Raw genomic sequence first — 26,203 nt, forward strand, 5'->3', positions numbered from 1 at the left:
GTCGTTGAAAATGAAAATTATTTAAGAGAAAGATAAATGTGTAATTTATAAAACTCATGGAAGTAAATCAAGTTAGAAGTTAAATTAAATGAACATTGTACAATTAGAATGTATTATATGATATAAAACGATATAGTATGTTGAGTTTGAGTACCTAAGCTTATATACCTTTAAAAGTATGTTCACTTTTCCATATATATATATATATATATATATATATATATATATATATATATATATATATATATATATATATATATATATATATATATATATATATATATATATATATATATATATATATATATATATCAAAAGTTAAAACCAACATTTTTTTGTAATTTTTTTAGATTAATATTTGTTATCATGGGTCTCTCCATGAAAAAAAAAAAAAAAATTAAAACTAATATCAAAGAACACTAGTCAAATAGATTTAAAAAAATTGTTACGTTTTTAGGACGAAATAATAGATTTTTGAGAAACAAGATACTTCCATTTCAAGTAGCATTACAAACCCTTAATTAGTCAATCATTAATGTCCATTCATATTTTCTTTTGCTAAATTGCATAATTTCCTAACCACATATTTTCGACGCCTATAAAAATCATGAAAACATGCAGATAAATTATCAAACCAGATACTTGTTATGATACATGCTAAATTAGAGACAACGAAGCAAAGACCTTTATTAATAATCCATGGTGACATCCTCTTCCGCCGTCTCTGCCACCACTACTAGCGGCCCGATGATCATAACCACCATACTCCTCATCCTTTTGGCCTCCACCACCTCATATGCAAATTTCAAATTGCCTAAATCTGATACAAAACTTTTAGAGTTTCCCTTAAATTTAGAATACTTAGAATGTGAATTCTTTTTATTTGGATCCTTGGGTGAAGGTTTGGATCAAATCCAACCGAATCTTACCGGTGGCGGGCCACCACCGATCGGTGTAAGACAGGCGAATCTTAGTGCTTTAATTAAAGACGTAATCACCCAATTTGGTTATCAAGAAGTTGGTCATATCAGGTCCATCCTTCTAATCCTTCTTTTTGAGGTTTATGGTGTTTGAGATTTGCATGTTTAAAGTGTTTAAGTAAAACGTTAATTTGAGTGCTAATATTATACAATATGGCTTTAAATAACTTGTTTCAGTTAATTAAGTTTAACTTATTGTGGTTTGTTATTGTTAACCGTCGTTTTGAATGTTTGGATTATATAAAATAGCTTATTAATCAGTCAGTTTGTTTTGGCACCACAAGTTATTCAAAACACTTCTTATATTAAATTGTGTTTTGGTGCCGAATAGAATATTTCTACAAGTAATAATAATAATAACAAGTTATATTAAATAAGTAAAAATATAAAATTCCAAACACCCCCATAAAATAACCATAAAAGTTCATTAGTTAACTATGGATTTATGTATATCATGTTTCTAAAATATTTTATACATATACACTATACATAGGGCTATAAAAAGCACGATTCGTGGATTTCCAAGGCCATTGCTGAATTTAAGTGAAGCAGCATTTGCAAATGTAATGAACAATGCATTTGGAGAGCCTTTACATCCACCTTTTGATCCATATGCCAACGATATTAATTATTTGCTCGCGTCCTACGTTATCCCTTATGTCGGCCTTACAGGTTATGTAGGTGCGAATCCATATCTCCTAAGTCCCATTGCAAAAAAGGTATACTATTATATTCTATCTTTGTATATTATTATAAGATCATATGTATAGGGTTATTAATCACGACACATACATATTTTTTGTGCTACGTTCAAGATACATGAGATGATCTTTATATATTTTGAAATTTGGCCTAAACATGACCACAAAGTCCAAATCGACCCCGGGAAACGTCATTGAGACCTTTTAAATCTCTGATCGTGATAGCAACAATAAGGTCAATGCACAAACGAGATTCTACAACTCAGCATAAATTGCATCTTAAAAATTATGTTATTACTTTTCAAATATTTTTTATGTTTTTTTTGGAAACGGCAACTTTTATAAAAAGAACCAACGACTAGCAAGAAACTAGTGAAGGAACAAACCAGCAGACGGAAACATTATTCAAACTAAAGTAAATACAAAAACAACAAACGAAAATATTTTTTATGTTTTGTCAACTAATAGTCTACAACCTCATTTATGACTTGTAAGAGTAAGATGTTCTCTAGGAAGTGCGTTTGTACATTTTAATGAAAAAACGTTACGTCTCATTACTTCTACCAAAACAACTCTATTACTTAAAGTACTTCAAATAAACAAAATATAAATGGTTTCAAGGTAAGTCGGTATGGTATGTTAATTCAAGATAGGAAAAAAAAAATCATACATATGCATTGTATTAATATATATATATATATATATATATATATATATATATATATATATATATATATATATATATATATATATATATATATATATATATATATATATATATATATATATATATATATATTTTTAACAATTGGAAAATTTATTACCAGCTTGTTGCCGGTCTTTTGGGTATCGAAGCAGGTCAAGATGCAGTTATTAGAACTCTTCTTTACGAACAAAAGACAGAAAGGGTGATCCCATATAAATACACAGTAGCAGAATTCACTAACAGAATCTCAGAGCTTCGAAACGAATTAGGTCATACAGATATAAGAGACGAAGGCCTCATTGTCCCACGTTACTTAGGGGCTGAAGGGAGGGTAATGGGAAACATTTTGTCTGGCGATAAAAATTCATTGTCATATAGTCGCACACCAAGGCAAATTCTTCGTATTGTTTATGAAAATGGAAATGAACATTATCCCGGAGGATTCTATCCTCGTGGTGCTAATGGGACTATTGCTCGAAAATATTTGAAGTATGGAACATATTTTAAAGAATGATTCGCTTGGAATCTTTATTAATTGATAATTGTGATGAAGCATATATAACATGTAATGAAACATAATAATTAATAATTGGGTTTGGTATTGATATTTGTAATCTGGTGTGAATGATAATAGTTTTATTGTTGGATGTCAATGAGATTGCTACAGTTCTTTTTATGAAAATATTAATGAGATTGCTACAGTTCTTTTTATGAAAATATTTCAATTCCATTAATGGAATTAATAATTGGGTTTGATCAACAAGAGCTTTAAATGCTACTTCTACTATTTGAAGAAAAATCATATATATCGTAAATTGGTAACAATGAAGAATTTATTAAGAGCAAGAGATCCATATTGGTTCAAAAGTCCTTAAGTCAATTAAGAGCTTCGGTTTTCTTTTTGAATAATAAATCAATAATATTTAACATAATTATACCAACAAATTAATTAACTCAAGGAGTTAACTCCTCTAAATGATGTAGCAATTATTTGATTTCCAGAGGTTGTTGAGGAATTTCGAAATTGGGTTATAGGAAATCTGGATCACAAACATGAATCGTGTGATACACTTTCCTTGTTTGATATTTCGACCTTAATTGCTTTGGGTATCACGAAATCCAAACTAGGATAATTCCTGAAGAAACGATTCTGATTTTAGGCACAAAACACAGAATCAATTTTGAGAGAGAATGAAGAAGAAAGCGTCTTTTCAGTTTTCTGTGTTTCAACGAAGTCATACATTTCCCGGACTTATCCACACAACGGATAAAACGAGAACAATTTTCAACTTTCAGAAAATACGAATTAATCCTTGAATTTGCATCTTTAAAGAATGACAAATTAGTCCTCGTATTGTTCTAAATGTTCAGTAGATCAGGGTTCGGTACTAACAATGTTCATTAGTAGATCAGGGTTCGGTACTAACAATGTTCAGTAAATACAAGTGTGCACTCTCACACCTCCTAACTTGTATTATAACTAAAACACTATTCTTGAAATACTTGTTAAATCCATTACACTAAAATATATTTTGTGATTAAATCACCAACAGAGGTATAGGTGAGGATTCAAATATCTTATAAACTATTAGAGTGATTTATATGATGATGCTCCGAATAACCAACCTTACAATTCAGTGGCAATTCCAACATATTTTTGTTGGGGGCATTATTAAATTTTTTAAAAACATAAAGAGTTTTACACGTAATGACGTAAACTTTAGATTAATTAGAGTATTTGTATGCAAAAATATCAGCCTGGGGACATGTGCCCCCACTCTCAACACTCAGAGAGGTTAAAGATCAAAACAAAATACATGTTTTACATTTCGTTTCTTGAACCCTAAAACAGCTCATCTATGTCGTTTTTTTCCTTCCATGTTATTTTTTTAAACTATTATTCTCCAATAGTCGATCCTCTTGAGAACTAATACACGCCTCGTACACGATTATCTTAAATCCTTTTAAGTTTTAACAACCCCGTCGGTGTCTTTTTTCTTTGACTGTGCAACTAGTCATTTACATTATGACACAGTAGATCAGGGTTCGGTACTAACAATGTTCAGTAAATACAAGTGTGCACTCCCACACCTCCTAACTTGTATTATAACTAAAACACTATTCTTGAAACACTTGTTAAATCCATTACACTAAAATATATTTGGTGATTAAATCACCAAGAATCCTCCCCTATTTTAGTGTAACCTTGAATTAACAACCTTAAAACAAAAAGAAAACGAAACTAATGCATAAATGAAAATATCGATATGATTGAATTTTCATGTTAGTATATTACACATTTCAAACATTCGAGAAATCAAGGTATCTTAAGAGATTGAACCCAACAACTCTTTTGAATATCTGAAGATAATATACACATTAGTTTTACAATCATCTCAACAAAATAACTTGACACTAATTATAAAGTCGTGTGTCCCAATCCATTCTTGATCGTATAAAAGCCAAGCCCCTAAGCTCTTTGAAGTGCAGCTACACTTCACGATCATATAGGTGATTCTTTTATTCATGTACCTGTATACATTTTATCAAAAGAATCAATAAGAAATCAAATTCATCCTGGTCTCTACATGTTCAAACACATGTACCTTGGGATAGTTATAATGTATGTTCCAATTCATATAAATAAGCTTTCCTCATTGAATTCAACCTCTAACATTGTATTAGAGGGGAATTGGGTGTCTCATTCATAAGAATTTATAAGGACTTTAAGCCTATCCCTATAACAGACTTGTGCACTAAGTCTCGCGCCAAACTCTTAGTGAGATGGTCCGCCAAATTTTGTTGTGATTTTACAAACTCAATCAAAATCACACCATCCATGATTAGATTTCTAATCATCCCATGTCTAACATCAATATGCCTCGATTTACCATTATAAACTTGACTATAAGCTTTACTCATAGTAGAAACACTATCACAGCGAATAGATAATGGTGAAATCGGTTTCCTCCACAATGGAATCTCATAAATCAAATTCTTTAACCATTCTGCTTCCTTACTTGTAGCAGCCAAAGCAATAAACTCAGATTCCATTATTGAACTAGTTATGCAAGTTTGCTTCTTAGATGCCCATGAGATAGCACCTCCACCAAGAAAAAATACATAACCAGTTGTAGAAGAATGATCTTCTCTATTAGATATCCAACTCGCATCAGAATATCCTTCTAATACCGAAGGAAATCCTGAATAACACAAACAATAATCCTTGGTTCCTTTCAAATATTTAAAAACACGATGAACCGCTTGCCAATGTTGAGTACTAGGATTATGAGTAAATCTACTCAATCTTCCCACTGCGAAAGCTATATCAGGACATGTGCTAGTCATAACATACATCAAAGAACCAATAGCTTGCGAGTACTCCAGTTGAGAAACTGATCTACCTCTATTAGGCATCAACTTCATGCTTGAATCCATAGGGGTGCTAACAGGTGTACAATCACTGTAATTGAACCGTTTGAGAATTTTCTCAATGTAATGTGACTGTGTAATAGCAAGTCCCTTGTTCTTCCGTTTAATCCTTATTCCAAGGATTACATCCGCCTCCCCCATATCCTTCATAGAAAATTTTGAAGACAATAAATTCTTTGTTGCATTAAATTGATTCTGATCAGTACCAAAAATCAACATATCATCTACATACAAGCAAATGATCACACCGGATCCAGATGAATCAAAACGGCTGTAAATACATTTGTCAGATTGGTTTAAAGAAAAACCATTAGACAAAATAACTTCATCAAACTTCAAATGCCATTGTTTTGGAGCTTGTTTAAGTCCATACAATGATTTTACAAGTCTACACACTTTTTGCTCATTTCCAGGCAGAACAAAACCTTCTAGTTGTTTTATATAAACTTCCTCATCAAGATCACCATTCAAAAAGGCTGTTTTAACATCCATTTGATGTATCACTAGATTGTGAATAGCTGCCAAAGCAAGCAACAATCTAATAGTAGAAATTCGTGCTACCGATGCATACATATCAAAATAATCGATACTGGCTTTTTGTCTAAAACCTTGTATGACCAGACGAGCCTTGAATTTATCAATGGTTCCATCTACCTTCATTTTCTTCTTGAAAATCCATTTACATCCTAAAGGTTTAGAACCAGGAGGTAAATCAGATAACACCCAAACATTATTCTCCATAATGGATGACATCTATTCATCAACCGCTTCTTTCCAAAACGCAACATCTCGAGACTCCATAGCTTCCTTAAAAGTCTTTGGACCAGTCTCAAGATGAGAGGAATATGAATATTATTTCTTTACTTTATCCCTCGAACCTTCAACTAAAAATAGTTGAAATTCATCGCCAAAATTTTTCGCGACTCGACCTCGTTTGCTTTTACGAAGTTGCTGTGTTTCTGGAATTGAAACAACTTCCTTACCATCTGATTTAGGCACCTCACTTGAGCTTGGAATCAGATCTTTTGGTCTTTGAATTGAAGAATACCGCAGCTCATCAAAGATCGCATCCCGCAACTCTATAATGGTATGAATGGAATATGCCTCATTAGGTTCTATAACATAAAACCTATAAGCTTTGGAATGTTCTTCATATCCAATAAATATGCAGTCAATTCCTCTTTCACCTATTTTTTTTTTAGGTTCGGGTAATTTCACAACTGCACGACATCCCCAAATCCGAAAATAATTCAAATTTGGTGTTTTCTTGTGCCAAAGTTCATAAGGAGTAACTTTGTTCCGTTTATTAGGAACCCGGTTTAGCACATAATTGGCTGTGAGCATAGCTTCACCCCAAAAGCCTTTACTTAAACCCGAAAAAGAAAGCATCGAATTTACCATTTCTTTTAAAACTTGATTTTTCCGTTCAGCAACACCATTTTGCTGTGGATTGTAAGGAGCTGTGGTTTCATGAATAATTCCAACCAATTGAAAGTATTCAGAATCCATGTACTCTCCTCCCCTATCTGTCTGAAGATATTTTATAGAAATACCCAACTGTAATTCGACTTCGGTTTTATATACTTTAAACTTTTCCAAAGCTTCATTTTTGGAATGTAACAAGTATACATAACAAAACCGACTTGAATCATCAATAAAGGTAACAATGTACTCTTTATTTCCCAAGGAAGGTGTAGCATGGAAATCACATAGATCACTATGAATCAATTCCAACAATTTGGATTTTCTATTAACATTTGGAAACGGTTGTTTCGTGATTTTAGTTAACATACAAGTTTTGCATTTTTCAGAATTAATGTCAAAAGCTGGAATCAATCCATATTTTGACATTTCAATCATTCTTTTAATATGAACATGTCCTAATCTATTATGCCATAACATAGAGTTATCAAGATTAGATGCAGAAGTCATACAAGTAGATTTGACATGTGATTCAAAACAACTTATAACATTTAACTTAAAAACACGATCACAATAATAACCAAATCCCACAAATATTCCACATTTAGACAACACATACTTGTTCGACTCGATCACTTGTTTATAACCCATACAATTCAACAACCACTAGACACAAGGTTCTTTCGAACCTTTGGAACATACAATACATCAAACAAATTAATTGTTTTTCCAGAAGTAAACATAATACTAACAACACCAGATCCTAAAATTGGCTTTGGTCCTTCATCCGCCATATGAAAGACAGACCTTTATTTACTATGTTCAACTTCGTGAACCACCATTCATCATTACACACGTGATGTGTAGAACAAGTATCAAGCCACCATGAATCTGTATCAACCCCTATACAAAAGAAACTTCGGGAGTTAGTAGCATAACATTAAATACTGAACTTAAAAGATCAATAGAAATTTGACCTTTGGTTGCAGATTGATCGTGAGATCCACTGCCACCACCAGCACCATCTTTTCCACTACCACTTGCACCTTTATTTCCAAGTTTCACCCGACAGTCACGTTTCATATGCCCTTTCAGATGGCATCTCCAACATACAAGTTCCTTGGAATCCTTGTACTTTTTGTTGGACTTCTTGTTGTGACCCTCATATTTATGTTTTTTTACCCTTGCCCTTGTGATTAGAATTGTCTTCTTTATCACATTCAGCCATATGAACTTGGGGCTGTCCAAAATCAGATTTGCCCTTTCCAGTTCCTTTGTCATTCTCTTGATCACGAAGCCCTTCTTCGATTTTCAAATGACTCCCAAGTTGAATCAAACTTATTTCTTCCTTTCTATGTTTCAGATGGTGTTTGAAATCCTTCCATGAGGGTGGAAGTTTATCAATCACACTTGAAACAGCAAAGGATTCATCCATGGACATGTTGTGTTGTTTGAATTGACCATAAATTCGTAGGATTTCATTATATTGTTCCATTATAGATCAAGAATCAACCATTTTATAATTGTTGAAATCAGAAACAGTGAACATTTTACTTGAAGCATCTTCTGCAATATATTTTGCTTCAAGTGTGTTCCATAATTCACTTGCAGTTTCAATGTTTTGATGAGTGTCAAAGAGGGAATCACATATACAATTAAGAATGTGACCAAGGTAGATGTAGTTGTCATTCTCCCATTTGCTTCTCCTTCTTATTTGTTCGAGACTTACTCCTTCAACCTCTTCTGGTTTTGGAGTAGAGAGAACATAAACAACTTTCAAAGTAGTCAACCAGAAGTGCATCTTCTTTTGCCAACGTCAGAAATCTTGGCCCTGAAATTTCTCCAATTTGCCAAACGAAGTATTCATGTCTTTCAATGAATTGCCAACCATCTTTTCCAGAAAACGAAAATATCAAACAAGATTGTTGGGGAATTTCGAAATTGGGTTATAGGAAATCTGGATCACAAACAGGAATCGTGTGATACACTTTCATTGTTTGATATTTCGACCCTAATTGCCTTGGGTATCACGAAATCCAAACTAGGATAATTCTTGAAGAAACGATTCTGATTTTAGGCACAAAACACAGAATCGATTTTGAGAGAAAATGAAGAAGAAAGCGTCCTTTCAGTTTTCTGTGTTTCAACGAAGTCATACATTTCCCGGACTTATCCACACAACGGATAAAACGAGAACAGTTTTCAACTTTCAGAAAATACGAATTAATCCTTGAATTTGCATCTTTAAAGAATGACAAATTAGTCCTCGTATTGTTCTAAATGTTCAGTAGATCAGGGTTCGGTACTAACAATGTTCAGTAAATACAAGTGTGCACTCCCACACCTCCTAACTTGTATTATAACTAAAACATTATTCTTGAAACACTTGTTAAATCCATTACACTAAAATATATTTGGTGATTAAATCACCAACAGAGGTATGGGTGAGGATTCAAATATCTTATAAACTATTAGAGTGATTTATATGATGATGCTCAGAATAACCAACCTTACAATTCAGTGGCAATTCCAACATATTTTTGTTGGGGGCACTATTAAATTTTTAAAAAAAATAAAGAGTTTTACACGTAATGACGTAAACTTTAGATTAATTAGAGTATTTGTATGCAAAAATATCAGCCTGGGGACATGTGTCCCCACTCTCAACACTCAGAGAGGTTAAAGATCAAAACAAAATACATGTTTTACATTTCGTTTCTTAAACCCTAAAACAATTCATCTATGTCGTTTTTCCTTCCATGTTATTTTTTTTAAACTATTATTCTCCAATAGTTGGTCCTCTTGAGAACTAATACATGCCTCATACACGATGATCTTAAATCCTTTTAAGTTTTAACAACCCCGTCATTGTCTTTTTTTCTTTGACTGTCCAACTAGACGTGTACATTATGAATCAGTTCTTTTTAAACATATTGGACAAAGCGAACCGGGTTTTCTTAGTACCAGTTCAAAGTCTGTTAGGAACCATTTTTTTTAATTCGAAAACCATTTTTTCTAAAAAAAAATAAACCGAATCGAGTCAGTTTTTAAACCGAAAAAAAAAAAACAATTGTTTAACAAAATTTCACTTTGAAAAAATGACAAAAAAAATAAAAATAAAAAATAAAAAACCAATTCTAACTGAAATCGGCTTTTCTATGACCGTATTTATATTAAAAAAAAAAAAAAAAAAAAAAAAAAAAAAAAAAAAAAAAAACATTTTTTAAACTAAAACGGGTTTAAAACCGGTGTTTGCGCACCTCTACGTCCAACAAGTATGTAATTTCTTTTTTCTTATTAAAAAAGCCTCATCTTTTTTCTTAGAGAGTGAATACTGAATACCATCCTTTAGAGAGTTATCTTAGTCAAATATACCAACCAGCCCAAGATAATAATTGTTAAGCCCATAAGTTATATATTGCCCCAAATATTTAAGCCATTATAGTCTATAGAGCTATCAGCTATAATCGATTTTGTATCCTTTTCTTCTTTTTTTTGCCAACAAAATCAACTTGTTTTTTCTTGAAACTTTTTCCAGCCATAAAAGGCCATACACAATCGCTCTTATTTTAAAGGTTTTTCTTCAGCCACCTTCACGCTTTTTTTTTTTTCATCCACATATCAGTCATTATATTTGACTTTTCAAGCCAAATAAATTGATTTTCTTAGCCTATTATCCAAGCTCAACATTCCATTATACCAGTCAAATAACAATTTATTTTAAACGCTTACATCAGTCTTAAAATCGTTTCTGTGACACTAGATTTTCACTTAGATAATTAAAAATTGTTATGACCGAAGTATACAATCAACAAAGTAATATAATCAAAATAAACATAATGCAAATAAATTTATTACACAATTATCAGTTCATAAAGAAAACATACTTGAATTTGATTACAAACATGAAATTGTATACATTGAGGCCTGTCAAGCAATGTTTAATAACAAAAATTTCCGTGGTATGAATATCTGTAACGGATACAACAATCTATATCCAAGAGAGATCTTGAATCTGACGAATCAATACTAATTTCTCCATGAGCATATGTAAGAAAACGAGAAAGAGTTTCAATTTTTTTTGTAAAATTAATCCAACCCGTAAATCTAAATTATGTGTGGTATTTATAGTCTTCCAAGTTGAAAATCTAAATTATGTGTGGTAGTCTTCCAAGTTGACGGTTATTAACTGATAACCGAGTCTAACTACCAAAACCCGCCACTTGGAAGAACTTCCATAAACCTATTAGTTATCAAGTAATTACCAAAAACCCAAAGCCCTATCTTTGACACCACAACACAATTAACACATGATACTTTATCAAATACTTTAACCAATTTGTTAAGTAGACTAAACTGCAAATTTGGTCTATACGGTTAGCAAAAAATATGGATAATATCAAAAATCTTTTGAACTTGTATGGATGGTTGTTTCTTCTTCTTAAGTGGACAAGTCCCACATGGTATTTTCCTAGTGACAAAATTCCAGCAATACCCCATAATTTTTATTCTAACACTAACAATACTCATACATTTGAATAGAAAATAGATAAAATTGAAAAAATGGTCCCTGTGGTATGCAAAATTTTGAAGTTTTAGTCCAAACAGTGACTTTTTTGGTTTCGTAGTCCTTTTGGAGTGGTTTGTATGTGAAAATGGTCCCTCCAAAAATTGAAATGACTATAGTACCCTTGGGGTATTTATTTTTCATTTTTCTTTCATTATTCTTAAATTTTAATATTTATTTATTTATTTTAACAATTAAAAAAATAATAGAGGACCCACCTCTCTTTCTCTCTCTAACCTAACCCAACCCATACCACTTCATCTTCAAGATTTTATCCCCCAAATCCATCGTCGACATCCCCAGTCGATCTCATAAACACTGAAACACACCTTCGATGAAAGTATCTGATACAACTGTATGCCTTGGCCCCTAAATTGATGTGCTATTCTTTATACATGGCTTGGGGTTTTCAAGATACATAGCTTGGGGTTTTCAAGATACCTTAAAATTCTCCATCATTGCACTAATGGAGTTCAGATCAAGATTTAATGCGCAGTTGAAGCAAAGTCAAGTCCAAGCTAATCTTCAATGGCGATGTGATAAGAAAAGGGCTTCAATTAAATGACATGTTCAAACCCCAGATTGTGGATTCCACTCTAAAACCTGCAACTACTTCCAGTGAGTTTTTTGCTCTTTCTTTGAAGATTTTTTCTGTGGAGCAAAATTGAATCTCATGACCACCCCCCCCCCCCCCACCCCCTTGAAGATTATTGTGATCGCTGCTGCCTTTCCCCCTTTCATCCTCCATTTCTTCTTCGTTCCTTGGCCTGAACCCACCACCGAAGTGGATGTTTCCCCGGAGCAAACATCGAAGGCGGCAACCTCTTCTTTGAGGACTTTAGTCAAACACTTGGTCTGCCACAATGAAAACTCCACCTCTATACAGAAGAAATTCGTAGAGGGATTCCACGCACCCAAACAACTATAAAACATAGGCAATTTAAAGGAGAAAAAAACAAAATTGGACTTGTCTTTAATCGCCCAATTGAATTTCAAATAAGCCATAGAAATCGCACACTGTACTTGAGTTTCTGCAGTCTTCTTAATCGATAATCACTTGTGAAATAGAAATCGAATTTGTCACCCGACTGTTTCCTTCACCCACTTTAGAAGCCCAGCCAAGAACCTCACCGTTGAATCATTGTTTGATTGAAATCCCCTCTCAAATGGCTCTATACCATGTTGTTGGACTTGGGGAAATGATTATAGAAGAATTAACATCAGAGAGAGAGAGAGAGAGTGTGTGTGTGTGTGTGTGTGTGTGAGGTCCTTTATTATTTTTTTTAATTGTTAAAATAAATAAATAAATATTAAAATTTAAGAAAAATGAAAGAAAAATGAAAAATAAATACCCCAAGGGTATTATAGTCATTTCAATTTTCGAATGGACCATTTTCACATACAAACCACTCCAAAAGGACTACGAAACCAAAAAAGTCACTGTTTGGACTAAAACCCCAAAATTTTGCATACCATAGGGACCATTTTTGCAATTTTGTCTAGAAAATAAGATAACTTGGATATTCAAATCAAGGAGGTAAGATATAGAGAGTTGATATATCCACTTTTTTTATTTTATCCTATACACTTAATCGAAAATTAGTTTTCTAACTATACCTCTTTTGTTAAATTAGAAAAAACATGAAGATAGAGAAAAGAATCTGAAACGGCTTTAGCTAATATCCTTCCTAATCGGCTTTCAAGAATCCCGTTCTTTCATCGCCGTTCGCCGCTCCTTCGCAGGTCTCTGGTCACGGTCCTTCTTCGCCTCTCGCCAGCCACTGCTGGTACTTCTCCAGTCGTCGCTACTTTAGTTATTGTTGATTTCATCTGTCTAGTCACCAGGCTTAAAGAACAAATCATCTTACAAGTTTGATTATAGTCTAGATTAATTGATTAATAAGTCTTCTGATTTATCTCTTTTAAGGACATTTTGGTTACACTATTGATATCATTTTCTCATTTTTCTGATTTTATTTGTTTCAGAGATCTTTGATTATATTGTTGTTTTAGTCTCTACATAATGTGATGATCATATAATTGATTTCATGTATTTCAAAAAAAATTTATAAGTTGTTGATTATATTGCTAATTTCATTTGTCTCATATGTTGATTTCATTTGTTTCATCTGCTGATTTCATTTAGTTACTTTTGAATAAAGTTTTTATGTTTTGAATCAAACTATCAATAGATTAAAATTGATTCAAACTTTTGTCAACAAATTTGAATGGACTCAAATGTTACTATTGGAATGGATTCAAAGTATTAAATGTTAAAACTGATTGGAAAGGATAATATCATAAGATTGTTGATTCCATTTGTATATAATTGGAATGGATTCAAAAGTTTTATAATTGGAAAGGACAATAGCATAAGATTGTTGATTCCATTTGTATATGATTTGAATGGATTCAAAAGTTTTACCGTTAAAAAAACATAAATATTCAAGGTGAAAATGAAAATTGGTGTCTAAATTTATATAAAGAAAAATTAGACAAAAAGAAATTGATATTTTTACATAAGAAAAAAAAACAATTGATAAATTTATAGAAAAACAAACAGTTCGTTTCTCTCTCTCTCTCTTTATATATATATATATATATATATATATATATATATATATATATATATATATATATATATATATATATATATATATATATATATTTGGTAATTAAAAAACATTTTTTTATATCTTTGTTGATTAAAAGAAGGGCATAAAAGGAAACCCACTTTTATATTAAGTGGAAAAATAAAATAAACAAGTGCATATATCAACTAACATGCATCAAAAAATATATTGTATAACTTGTATCTACTTACAGATAGTGAATTAGAGTTTTGATTTGAACTAATCACGTGGTATCATACATATCATTTCTAAACAAATATTAATTTTTATTGTTGTATTCATTTCACTTGTGAAGAATCATTTTTTCATGAGACTTTTAGAAAGTTTCATCATGACGATTTTTTTTTAAAATTTTTGTCAACTTTATTTTTTGAGGAGTAAATTACAAGAATGGTTCCTATGGTTTGGGGTAATTTACACGTTTGGTCTATAAATTGTTTTTTTTAACTCGAAAAGTTTCTACTGTTTGTTTTTGTTACGCACTTGGTCCCTCCTTTTTTTTTTTGTTACGCTTTTGGTCCCTGTCATACCTAAAAAGACTATTATTTAAATTAGGAACAAGTATGTGGTAGGTAGGATAAGATGAGAGGAGTGGGATTGAGAATGTATTTATTTAAATAAATTTTAAAAAAATCAATGACAAAATAGTCTTTTTGAGTAAGACAGAGACCAAACGTGTAACAAAAACAAATATTAGAGACCTTTTAAATTGAAAAAATAAGTTAAAGACCAAACACGCAAATTACCCTAAACCATAGGGATCATTCATGTAATTTACTCTTTTTTGAGATTTGATTTTGATAATTTATGGTGGACCTTATCCTAATCAATTATTATCTCTTAGGACCGAGATTTAAAATTATTTATTGTTGGTTGTACTTTGTCATTTAAGATTGACAATAAGCTAAGTTGGTTGCTTTTAACTCCTAATGATTGTATGACTAACTTTTCATGCTTATATATTTTGCTTTCAGTTCCAACGAATCAATGTTCGTGCAAAAATAGAAAAAAAAAATTCTTTTTGTACGAAACAATTATGGAGAAATGGTGCACATGTAAATCCTAAGATTATTTTGGTACTTGTATTTTTTTTCCTAAAAGCGATTATTAAATTATAGGAGTATAATCTTTTCTGCATTTTCAATAGAAATATGCCTTGAAAAGCTAACTCTCTCTCTCTCTCTCTCTCTCTCTCGGGTTTCATAATAAAGCCGCCTTCATCATATACATACTACCATCAAGATCTGTTCAGCATCATCATCTCACGCCATAACCACCATCATCGGTGACACCAGAAGAGGCACCGATGAGACCAGATGAGACGCCTCCTTATGTTGCATTTCTCTCGATTTTAGGGGTATGAATATACACAGATACACAAGGGCAAAAATGAAAAGAAACACTTATGTTCTTTGTGTTCTTCGTTCTTCATTTTTAGACCAAGACCTACAAGTCAATTATTGGCAAAACAAGTACTCTTTAAGATCCATTAGGTAATCAACATTATTGTGTAACGACTAGAATTTTCAAAATAAAATTTTCATTTTTAATTAATCAAACACATTTCCATAAATCATGAAATCCCAACGTAATTGTTTTCAAATCTACATTCATTACATCTTGTTTAAAACCTTCAGAGTGTCCCACAAAATATTGGTGAGAGAGTGCACGTCGCGCCATCAAGCATTGCCCTTGCCCTTGGGCTCAGAAGGGTACAAAATGAAAAGTACTCTCAAGATCTAGCCATAATCTATGATAAAAATCGAGTCTTGAAGACTTACAGCAATCCACAAGAAGGTCAAGGTCAAGGATGGGTCCTTGGTTTGTTGGATCTTCACACTATCTTCTTCTTCTTAAGCTTCAAAACCACACTAACTCACAAAATGGTTTGAAGAAAATGAATAAGTCGTTATTTAGCTTTTAGAGATGACTAAAAAGAGTCAACAGATTACAAATTTTTATTTAATTTGGCTATGCTTTCTACACAAGTATTTGTTTTTTTGTTCTTTTTATTTTGAATGAATTAATTGCCTTTTTTTCTCAAAGAAAAATAATAATATTTTTTATAAATATGTCATTTTTTGTTTTAGTATATAGAAACGTAAATTAAAATTAATTATCTCAAGTCTCATAGATTCATGATATATTTATACAATTTTTTTAAAATGAATCAACTTTAGATAGCATTCGTTACTAAAATTTATCTATTATAAATTATAATGAACTTTATGTCCAAAAAAGTACTTTCTTTGACAGCATAGGTTCATCATTCAACATTTCAATATAATAAATTTATTGTTTTTTTCATTTTTATATAATTAACTTATTTTAAATGTTAAAATAACCAATTTTTTATATTAAATTGAAAAAATGCTTATAGGTCTGTCATTGAGCCTACACACCCACCGATAAAATAAGAAAAAAATTAAATAATTTATTTTTGTAAAATCAGTTTGGGTGTCCTATTATTCTGTACATTATCTGTAACCACCCCACCATATACGATTACTCTTATTAATGAAGAAAAATAATATTTGAAGGAAAAAACATTTATCAAAGGAAAACAATTATAAAAAAGAAACTATTCTCTAATCACTAGAAATTAATTTTGAAACAATTAACGGTTCCAAGGATCTTCTAAAAATACATATTTGGGCATAAATAGTGCCCATAATCAATATTAGATATTTAATTGTCCCGCTTATAGTTAATGTACTTTTATCATTATTGTATTTATATTTCATCTAATCATATTTAATTAAACTTAAAAATGGTAAATTTGCTACGCCAGACTACTGATTTTTTTTATTTTTATGACTATCTCAATAGCTTTTTTTGTTTTTATTGATATTTGAATATCGATCGAAATTTATTTAAATAAAAGACAGTAAAGTTTATACATCAAATATAGTGTATAAAAAATTATAACGCAATTGATAATGTATAATCAATAATGTGTTCGTACACATTTGAAAACGATTTTAATTTTTTATTTTTTTATTGTTACTAATTTTATATTTTTTAGCATGACTTTTATTGATATTTGTTTATATATAGGTAAACACTTTGCGTAAAATAACTAACCACCTCTAGAAACTAATTTTTGAAAAAGCTATTTGCATCTGTCGTTTGGTGCGGATAAACGGTTAATATGTGTGTGTGTGTGTGTGTGTGTGTGTATATATATATATATATATATATATATATATATATATATATATATCCGTTCTTCATTTTCATGAATCCTAAAAATTCTACAAAATTATGTAAAATAAATATTCTGCCTTAACTAAGAAGCTATTCAAACTTATATATTTGATTAATTTCGACTATTTATATTGAAAAACCAACATCAAATCCTCCAAGGCTTCCATCGAGTGTTGAATTGCATGTCCATATTTTATGGCATCACGTCTAACAAATTACCTCAACACCTAGAAGAAAAAAAGTCATGAAAACATGATTGCTAAATTTAAGAAAGATCAATAATAAAAAACAAAATTGATCATTAATTCATGGCACCACCACACTTAGCCACAATTGGCCAAATGATAACTAGTGTATTCCTTCTCCTCCTCCTCCTTGCTCCGGTAACCCAAAATGCAAAATCCATGTTGCCTAGAACAGATAGAGAACTTTTAGAGTTTTCTTTAAATTTGGAATATTTGGAGGCTGAGTTCTTCTTACATGGATCTATGGGTAGGGGTTTGGATCATATCCAACCGGGTCTTGCAGGTGGTGGACCACGACCCATCGGTGCAAGGATTGCTAATCTTAGTCCTCTGGTTAGAAATATAATCATGCAATTCGCATATCAAGAAGTTGGTCACATAAGGTCTTCTCACACACTCTCTAATCTACATATAAATTATATTATTGTCTCTGACTTGAACTTTTTGGGATGAGAGGAACCATTTCAACACCAGATATTTGTGATATTGGATAATTATCGTAGCAAAATCAGCAAGATGATAATTGTAAAAATTGATACATTTTTTTTTACTATAATATTTGTGATATTTTCAATTTTTTAATTTAAACTTTTTTTTTTTTCTAAAATATTTGTACATATATACAGGGCCATTAAAAGCACAGTACCTGGATTTTCAAGACCACTGTTGGATTTAAGTGTAAAATCATTTGCAAAAGTAATAAACAAAGCATTTGGAAGACACTTATTCCCACCTTTCAATCCTTATGCCAATGATCTCAATTATGTTCTTGCCTCCTACATCATTCCTTACGTTGGTCTCACTGGTTATGTTGGAGCAAATCCAATACTAAAAAGCAATACTTCAAGAAAGGTGTATTATTTAATGCCTCATATATCTATATATACTATGTCTTTTAAAATACCATATGGATATATCATATATTATGGGGGTGTTTGAGATTGTTAAATCAAAACTCATGTTTTTCTTTTTTCTATCAAAACTCATGTTTTTTTAACTAAATAGATGGTCATGGGCTCAATCCTTATCAGAAAAGAAAAAATAATTATTTACCGTTCCAAAAAAAAAAATAGATTTAAAAAAAAATATTTGAATTAACATATAAAGTACTAGAATTTAATAAGCTGATAAATTGTTTTTAATATTTAAAAAACTTATTATTTTACATGTAAAATGACCAAAAATATATCTATATTTTTAAGGGGTAAAATGGAGGTAAAAGCATAAACTAGTTTCCATGTATGAAAAGTACTTTCAAATAATAAGTTGTAAGGATTTCAAATAAATTAGAATGAATACAACTCATCAAACACAAATTATTTAATTCAATAAACATATTTTATTTTATTACATAAAAACACCCAAAAATGCTTATTAGAGACACCAAAACACAAATATACTATAAGATCTTAAACTAGCAATATTAGACACCCTCTATCTATACCATATGTAACTGTACATTCTAATAAAATGTATTACATGTTATTTATGAAGCAAATAGTTATATATAAAATGTTAAATTGTTATCAGCTTGTAGCCGGTCTTTTGGGAGTAGAATCAGGTCAAGATGCAGTTATTAGAACTCTTCTTTACGAACGAGCAACACTAATAGTGGTACCATATGGTATTACAGTAGCCGAATTTACTCATAAAATCTCAAAGCTACGCAACAAGTTAGGGCGTGCTGGCCTAAAAGATGAAGGGCTTGTGGTCCCTACGTACCTACTCGGTAGAGGGGTGCTAACTGGAAATGTTTTAGCTGGCAATACATATTCACTTGCATTTGGACGAACACCGAAGGAAATACTTCGTATTGTGTATGGAAGTGGAAAGGAACAAGTTCCCGGAGGATTTTTCCCAAAAGGTGGTAATGGGTCAATCGCTAAAAGTTATTTAAAGAAAAAAAAAAAGTTAGATAATTTGCCTTCTCTTGTTTAATGTTTGTAATGGAACATTAAATGTCATTATATATATATATATATATCCTAGTGAAAAATCTAGACAATTGGTTTTTGATATTCGTATTGCGTTAATCTTGTTAAAGTGACAACAAGTTTTCGTTGAATGCCAGTGCGATTGTAAGAATTCCTTTTATCAAAAGTTATTAATTTTATTATTACAATATATAAATAATATATCCACTTTACAAATCGAAATGGAAAGTGAAAACACATCCATTAAACATGTAAAACATCAAAAAGATGAAGTGGAATTGATTCTCTGTTACAGTTGTTCCATGTCTCAACCTAGCCTTCAAGAGTCTATTTCATAGCTTCATTACTAAATTAAAGTCTCCAGTCTCCTCTCAGTCGGTATATGTTCACAGTAATTAAGATAATGTTGAAAAGTTTCATTAGCTATATAAAAAAAACATAAAATATAATAATGCGTGTATTGTTGCATCCTGGATGTTAATATCTTATATATATCGTAAAAGTGACAATTTCCAATTTTGGAAGACAGTGAAATTGCAACAAATTCATCATGAAAAACAAGTTCCAATATAAGAAATTATAAAGTTGATTTAGGTCCATATAATTCTTTTGTATTGCATCTCTAAATGGCATTTTAAATCTATGATAAATGATCAAATAGTCGTAATGCAGGCCCATTTTAGGCATTTTCTCACTCCACTCATTATTTACGCGTTCCATTGGGCCAATGTTATGTCTCCTAAAGCATAATGTTATTTGGTCTTTTGGTGTTTGTCATGGTATAAATTATCAAATCATTGCAACTTTTAACTTTTTACCAACTTCTCAATTTACCATTGTCGACGTACTTTACTTAGCCATAAACTAAAGAGGTTATTTACTTTCTTCTTTTCATTAGATAAAATGACTGAATGAGTAACCAATAACGATATCAATATAGATACAACGTTGTATATATAAGGTATGTTTCGTTTGAACGTGATTAAATGATCCGTACATTCCAAAAAAATTCGCAATATTTTAATGAGAGAAGCATCGGGAGGAAAAAAAAAAAACATATAGTTCTAAATGCTTAACGTTTTTCTACATCAATCAGGTTTCTTGGCTAAACTCGTTAAGTCGTTACGTCCATACTAAATAAAAGAGAAACAGCTTACAGCTATATATAATTGTACAGTTCGTTAAATAAATAAAAAAAAAAAATACTAGTAATCAAGTAGAATATACACTTTGGTCCCTTGAGCAAGTGAAAAAGACAAAAGACCCCTGAACTTGATCGAACACTCGATACAGAAGTCATATATGATCTCATATATTGAAGTATCAAAGTTTACTAAATGTTATTGTAAAAAAGTTACATATATATGTAAAGGGTAAAAACCGTTGACTGCTATAACGACTTGTACCTCTAGCACTAAAACTTGAACCTCCACACACAAGCGATACTAACAGATCAAATTTCTTACCCACTTACCATTACAACCTCCAATTGGATATTCAACTCATCCCATTTTACCTATACAATAGTAGGCCCCCCTTCTCTCTCTCTCTCTCTCTCTTAAAAATACCAAAATCTTCACACTAGCTAAGTGCACTCGCATCATATACATGATACATCTCAAAAACTTTCACCCCTGTCAATAAAAAACAATCAATATTTTGTAAAGAAAAGCAGAAAATAAAAGACTTCAGATAACAAAAAACCAAAGTTTATTTAAATTTTTTTTTTTTTTTTTTTTACCATGACTTGAGGCAACTTGAGGAGTATGAAAGATAAAGTGTAGACGAGGGTTGATATAACTATTCCTGTGATGACATTGTACGTGAGTCGTTTATCATCTTTACTTGGCACAAATGCAATCTTCAAAGTATTTGTCAGTTCAAACAGCCTGTATGAAACCTGAAAATTTTCACCATAAATAAATAAATAATTCACTCAAATTTCTTTTACATTTTTTATTTTTTATTTTTTATTTATTTACCGCAACATAGATGGAAGTTGTAAGCATAAAATTCAACATCGGGTAGTCTGGAATCAAAGACAGCAACAACTTTGGTTGACCATCTGGCACCCCGGATCTGCATCCAAAGTAATTTATAACAAAAATTATATATATATATATATTTTTTTATATATTAACTTAATTTACCAGTTGACATACCTTAGCCATATGTGAATCTGAGAGATGTAGGTCTCCAAAGTGATTTTTCCCAGCCATCTAATAAATACAAATGATTAAATTAATTTTTTATATCGACAAAAAAAATTATGGGATTTTAAAAATCGGAACGTACGCGAAAAGGGTCAGAGTGTAACTACGGAAACATTGGGTGACATTTCGCAGACTTATATACACACTACAGAAAAAAGAAAAAAAAAAAAAATCAGAATATAAAAGAAAAGTTAAAAACAATATTTAAAATAGCGGAATACAAAGAGTATACTATACATACGTAATGGGGATCCATGAAGTGTAAGGATGGTACTTATTGTAGGTGAGTTTAGGAAGTTTGTATATATACTCAAGCCACAGATACCCAATCTATAAAAATATCAAATTTCAGAATCTTGTATTATTAAAAATATATATATAAAAAAAATAAGAAAAGAAAAAAACATACTGTTACGGAGATTATGACAACCAAAGTCTTGATTGATATTCTACGTTTAACTTCTGCTTCTTCCAATTTCTCCATCCACCTCTCAACCTAAGTCCAACAAACCATAGTAACAGTTTAGCAGAGTACTAAAATTAAAAACATGTCATTCTTAGTTCCAAAGACATTGGAAGAACTTACTGTTGGGTGATAATACGCATAAATCATTCCAATAATCCAAATGTAGCGATCAAGGCCTGATCGAAAATGCCATTCATGCATAACAGGGAGGTTTGGCTTTGCAGGATCCGTGTATCCTGATAAAAAATATATATATATTTTTATGTCTATATTAAAAAAAAAAAAAAAAGGATTTTTTTTTTCCAAATGTATAAAGATGAAAAAAAGTAGAAGAAAAGGAGCATACCAACAAGAAAAGTGAAAGGAGCCCATAAAAATTCAAAAACTCCAGGTACTTCCCATATCAAAATAACAGTCAAAAAGCAAGCAGCAAATTTAGCAGCAATGACAGTGTTATTGTCATTATATTTGTTAAAAATTCCAAGGGCACCATAAACCATAAGGGTAAAAAGGGTATGCATGGGACATATGTAGTATAGCATATAGCTGTTGTTCAGAACAACACAACAAAACATCACTAGAAAGTTGAGTCTCCACATCATCTGTCAAAGAATATCAACCTCTTAGAATCTTTCATATTCTCATAAAAAAGTTGATTTTGGCATTAAATTAATACCTGAGCAAATCTTGCAAGGCTAAAATCTTTGCGAATGTAATAATAAGAGAAGTTGCCAAATCCAGTCATCCAGACATATGCAGCAATGAACATTCGTATGGCATTGTAGAATTCTGTTGCTGCGAAGTAATGGTACATTAGAAACAATACCTGTGGTTATAAAACATTTAAAAGTTAGATACCATAATAAATTATATGATATGAGTAAATTTTTTGAAAGGTGAGTTGACTTTTTATACCTGCATCCAACCTTTCCATTCTTCGGTTTGATGTCTGTTGAGATAAAGTATGGCTTTTCCAGAGAATGGTGACTTATCATGATGAATCTTGAATGATGTGATTGCTGATACTATGATAAGAAGGAAGTATAGAAACAAGAAAAGATCCCTATTGTAACTCTGCAACAACAAGAAAACTAGAAATTAGTTAAGATTAACATGACCTAAGATAGGAGACAAAAGAGGAGATAAAACCTTTGTGGAATCACCAAAGAAGTTTGTCCGATCACATAAGTAGAAGTAGAATAATATGAGTCCAAACTCTGAGCTGTAGAAACAGAACAAGAAGAGCATAAAAAATCATTAACTTTGTGATATAAATTTAAAAAATTGAAAGTTTAGAAGTTTAGATTGAAGTCGCGTACATAGCTCTCAATGTCAAACGATTCTCAAGCAAGAAGGATTCATCCATTGTAAATAACCTGGAAAAGATAACTGTATAAGTATGATACAAATCCTGAAATCCATGATAAATTTATATTTATAAGAAAAAGAACAAATGGAGAACATGGAAACCTGATAACAGGAGATGTAATAGATGAACTATGGCTTCTAGGAGAAGCCAATTGGAGACCTCCTCCTTCCAGTAAAACAGCTCTATCATCTTCTTTTACAGTGTTGTTATCCAACTCAACCAAGTTTATATCAGAATCCCTGCCACTGAAAATTAGTTATTAAATAAAGAAACCCTAAATACATGTAACTTTTAAGTTTTAACTCACGTTTTTAAGGATGCTGCAGTTTTCTTGTACTCCAGGAACTCTGAATATAACCAAGCTACACAAATTGGGATGATTCCAAGTAAAAATGACACCTGAAATAAGCAAATGAGAGTGGAAAATTGAGTATTCTTGTTCATAATAGAAGTAGTTGTCAATTGATCACAATGGATAAATGATTTACTCACAAGTAAGTCAACTAACAAAGCAAAACAATTTAATATTAACACTTGCAACTGACATTCTCAAGAACTGGTAAAAGTGTCGAACGACATGGTTCTCACTTGACACTTGACTCGAGCAAATGACATTAGCAATAAAAACGTGAATATACTCTGCACTTTCTTTAGCGCTACCAAGTTTAAAATCATCAACGATATAAACCCTAAATCCACATTGCATCAATCTCAAACAATCGCATAGAGATTGGTGACAAGCCATGATCGAAACTTGAGTTAATATTGTATCCATCAAAAAGTTATGGATCTTTGCAACGAGCGAATTATTATACTGTAATGAAGTGCTATCATTACTCAATTGACGATATTATACTTTAATAAATGTAAGCAGACACGGAATCAGTAGAAGTGTAGAACGAACGAAAACTTTCCTACTTCGGATTACAAAGGAAAACCCAATTTCACAATCATTTAAAGCTACTAATTTCCCTCAATTCAAAAGCGAACAAATCTTGAGGCAAATGTATCTACCTAAGCTACTGAAATGAAAAATACTGAACTGAGAACAAGATCTGATAGAATAATGAATGTAATCGCAAGAACAAAAACCAGTTACCTGGCCAGGTGTTAAAGGGCCACTGACCACCATTTTTTCGGCAACAAATCGGAGTTCTTGAATTTCTATTTAAAGAATTGAAGGGTTATGAGCAATGCATGCCAAGTGTTTGCGTTTATTACTGAAACCAAGAAACCCACCGACACAAAAGTTTGGGTTCCTGGAGAGCAGATCTGATGGGAAAAGAGAAAAAATTTCCGCGGATCTGATGGAAAATCTTTGCTGAATCACAAGATGATATTATCGCTTTCAAAATAAGTATTTCTTTAATAGTATAAATTCCGTCATGTTCATACTTGCCAGTTATAAAATCTAAAATCATACATATTTTTAATGTTTAAAATTGAATATTTATATTATATTTTTTATGACGCGTCACAGGATAAAATTCAAAGATTAGAAAAGTGTGAGTCTTGGTCGTTCAAAATTAATCTCTTAAAATGGTTTAACTCTCGTAGTCTCGTTTTCATGATAATTTTGTAATATACTTGATTTTTTTTGTAGAGCATTCATTAAAAATAGATAGAAAAAAGTATTAAATGATCTTCGCCTACAAAACACATATGTTTTTAGAAATGAAGCATTTCAATTTTATAATTTCTTTTGTACCAAGGAAAGGAAGAATCTCCGCTTAATGGGAATGATACACAAAAGAAATAGACAAAACTTGAAGATTTTATTTAGTTACATTGGCATCAGATCCCCATCAAATCAAACACCAAATCTGAAATTTTAAAATCTTACATCTAGCAAAAAAATATATATATAAAAACATTTTTATTGTGGTAAGAAAATCAAAAGAGAAATCTTTTTTTATCATAAACTAGAAAGGTTACCCCCGCTATGCGGGGGCCAAAAGTTTTCAATGTTGTTTCCGAATCGATAAATATGACAGACGTAGAAAGTGTAAGAATGAAAAGCCCGGGCTTTACTCCGGACCATATTTTTCATGTTTTTATGAAAAAATGTAAAAAATTTGACTGCAAGAATCGGAAATGTCAAAACGGATAAAGAATTAAAGATGTAGGAACTAGCAAATTTTTAGAAAAGGGATCAAAGTTGTCAAATCATTAAAGTTTTGTGGCCAAACTTTAAATATTAAAAAGTTCCTAAAAATGTAAAAATATTGATTGAAAGGACCAAAAGTGTAAAATAAATAAAAAATAAGAAGCAAAGTGCAGGGACCAATTTTACCAAAAAAAAATGATAAATTTACTATTCCTTTTGTT

General features: G+C 31.2%; 3 protein-coding genes across 4 annotated transcripts; 2 read left to right on the plus strand and 1 right to left on the minus strand.

The window, feature by feature from the left end:
- Positions 1-614: 614 nt before the first annotated feature.
- Positions 615-3,040, plus strand: LOC145031819 (desiccation-related protein PCC13-62-like). The gene is made up of 3 exons (XM_078980452.1): positions 615-1,031; positions 1,474-1,699; positions 2,509-3,040. The coding sequence occupies exons 1-3, from the start codon at positions 700-702 to the stop codon at positions 2,899-2,901; spliced, it is 951 nt and encodes a 316-aa protein (XP_078836578.1). The 5' UTR covers positions 615-699; the 3' UTR covers positions 2,902-3,040.
- A 14,773-nt stretch (positions 3,041-17,813) lies between these two features.
- On the plus strand, positions 17,814-20,009 carry LOC144997025 (desiccation-related protein PCC13-62-like). Its single transcript, XM_078956845.1, has 3 exons — positions 17,814-18,276; positions 18,520-18,745; positions 19,424-20,009. The coding sequence occupies exons 1-3, from the start codon at positions 17,957-17,959 to the stop codon at positions 19,829-19,831; spliced, it is 954 nt and encodes a 317-aa protein (XP_078812971.1). The 5' UTR covers positions 17,814-17,956; the 3' UTR covers positions 19,832-20,009.
- A 1,106-nt stretch (positions 20,010-21,115) lies between these two features.
- RWA2 (O-acetyltransferase family protein) lies at positions 21,116-25,254 on the minus strand. Of its 2 annotated transcripts, none has more exons than XM_078980469.1 (16): positions 24,975-25,254; positions 24,183-24,274; positions 23,977-24,114; positions 23,826-23,882; positions 23,656-23,728; positions 23,422-23,580; positions 23,183-23,332; positions 22,853-23,108; positions 22,627-22,742; positions 22,450-22,536; positions 22,282-22,370; positions 22,123-22,185; positions 21,990-22,046; positions 21,810-21,906; positions 21,569-21,727; positions 21,116-21,461 (listed from the first exon to the last, which is right to left on the minus strand). In XM_078980469.1, exons 1-16 carry the CDS (start codon positions 25,005-25,007, stop codon positions 21,456-21,458), a joined length of 1,632 nt encoding a protein of 543 aa, XP_078836595.1. In that variant the 5' UTR covers positions 25,008-25,254; the 3' UTR covers positions 21,116-21,455. The 2 variants fall into 2 exon arrangements, with proteins under 2 accessions (XP_078836595.1, XP_078836589.1); XM_078980463.1 differs by having other exon boundaries at positions 23,977-24,120.
- Between the last annotated feature and the right edge of the window lie 949 nt (positions 25,255-26,203).

Source organism: Lactuca saligna, chromosome 1 (assembly GCF_052625555.1).
Source record: "Lactuca saligna cultivar CGN05327 chromosome 1, ASM5262555v1, whole genome shotgun sequence".
Taxonomy (NCBI): Eukaryota; Viridiplantae; Streptophyta; class Magnoliopsida; order Asterales; family Asteraceae; genus Lactuca; species Lactuca saligna.

What these genes read in the sequence shown, in the direction of transcription:
- RWA2 (XM_078980463.1), bottom strand. Translation starts at nt 25,007, where the DNA reads ATGGTGGTCAGTGGCCCTTTAACACCTGGCCAG. An exon ending in ACTGCAGCATCCTTAAAAAC is followed by an intron (nt 24,121 to 24,182) that starts GTGAGTTAAAAC and finishes ACTAATTTTCAG; the next exon opens with TGGCAGGGATTCTGATATAA. An exon ending in TACACTCTGACCCTTTTCGC is followed by an intron (nt 22,047 to 22,122) that starts GTACGTTCCGAT and finishes TGTATTTATTAG; the next exon opens with ATGGCTGGGAAAAATCACTT.
- LOC144997025 (XM_078956845.1), top strand. Translation starts at nt 17,957, where the DNA reads ATGGCACCACCACACTTAGCCACAATTGGCCAAATGATAACTAGTGTA. An exon ending in CAAGAAGTTGGTCACATAAG is followed by an intron (nt 18,277 to 18,519) that starts GTCTTCTCACAC and finishes ACATATATACAG; the next exon opens with GGCCATTAAAAGCACAGTAC. An exon ending in AAAGCAATACTTCAAGAAAG is followed by an intron (nt 18,746 to 19,423) that starts GTGTATTATTTA and finishes AATTGTTATCAG; the next exon opens with CTTGTAGCCGGTCTTTTGGG.
- LOC145031819 (XM_078980452.1), top strand. Translation starts at nt 700, where the DNA reads ATGGTGACATCCTCTTCCGCCGTCTCTGCCACCACTACTAGCGGCCCG. An exon ending in CAAGAAGTTGGTCATATCAG is followed by an intron (nt 1,032 to 1,473) that starts GTCCATCCTTCT and finishes CACTATACATAG; the next exon opens with GGCTATAAAAAGCACGATTC. An exon ending in TAAGTCCCATTGCAAAAAAG is followed by an intron (nt 1,700 to 2,508) that starts GTATACTATTAT and finishes ATTTATTACCAG; the next exon opens with CTTGTTGCCGGTCTTTTGGG.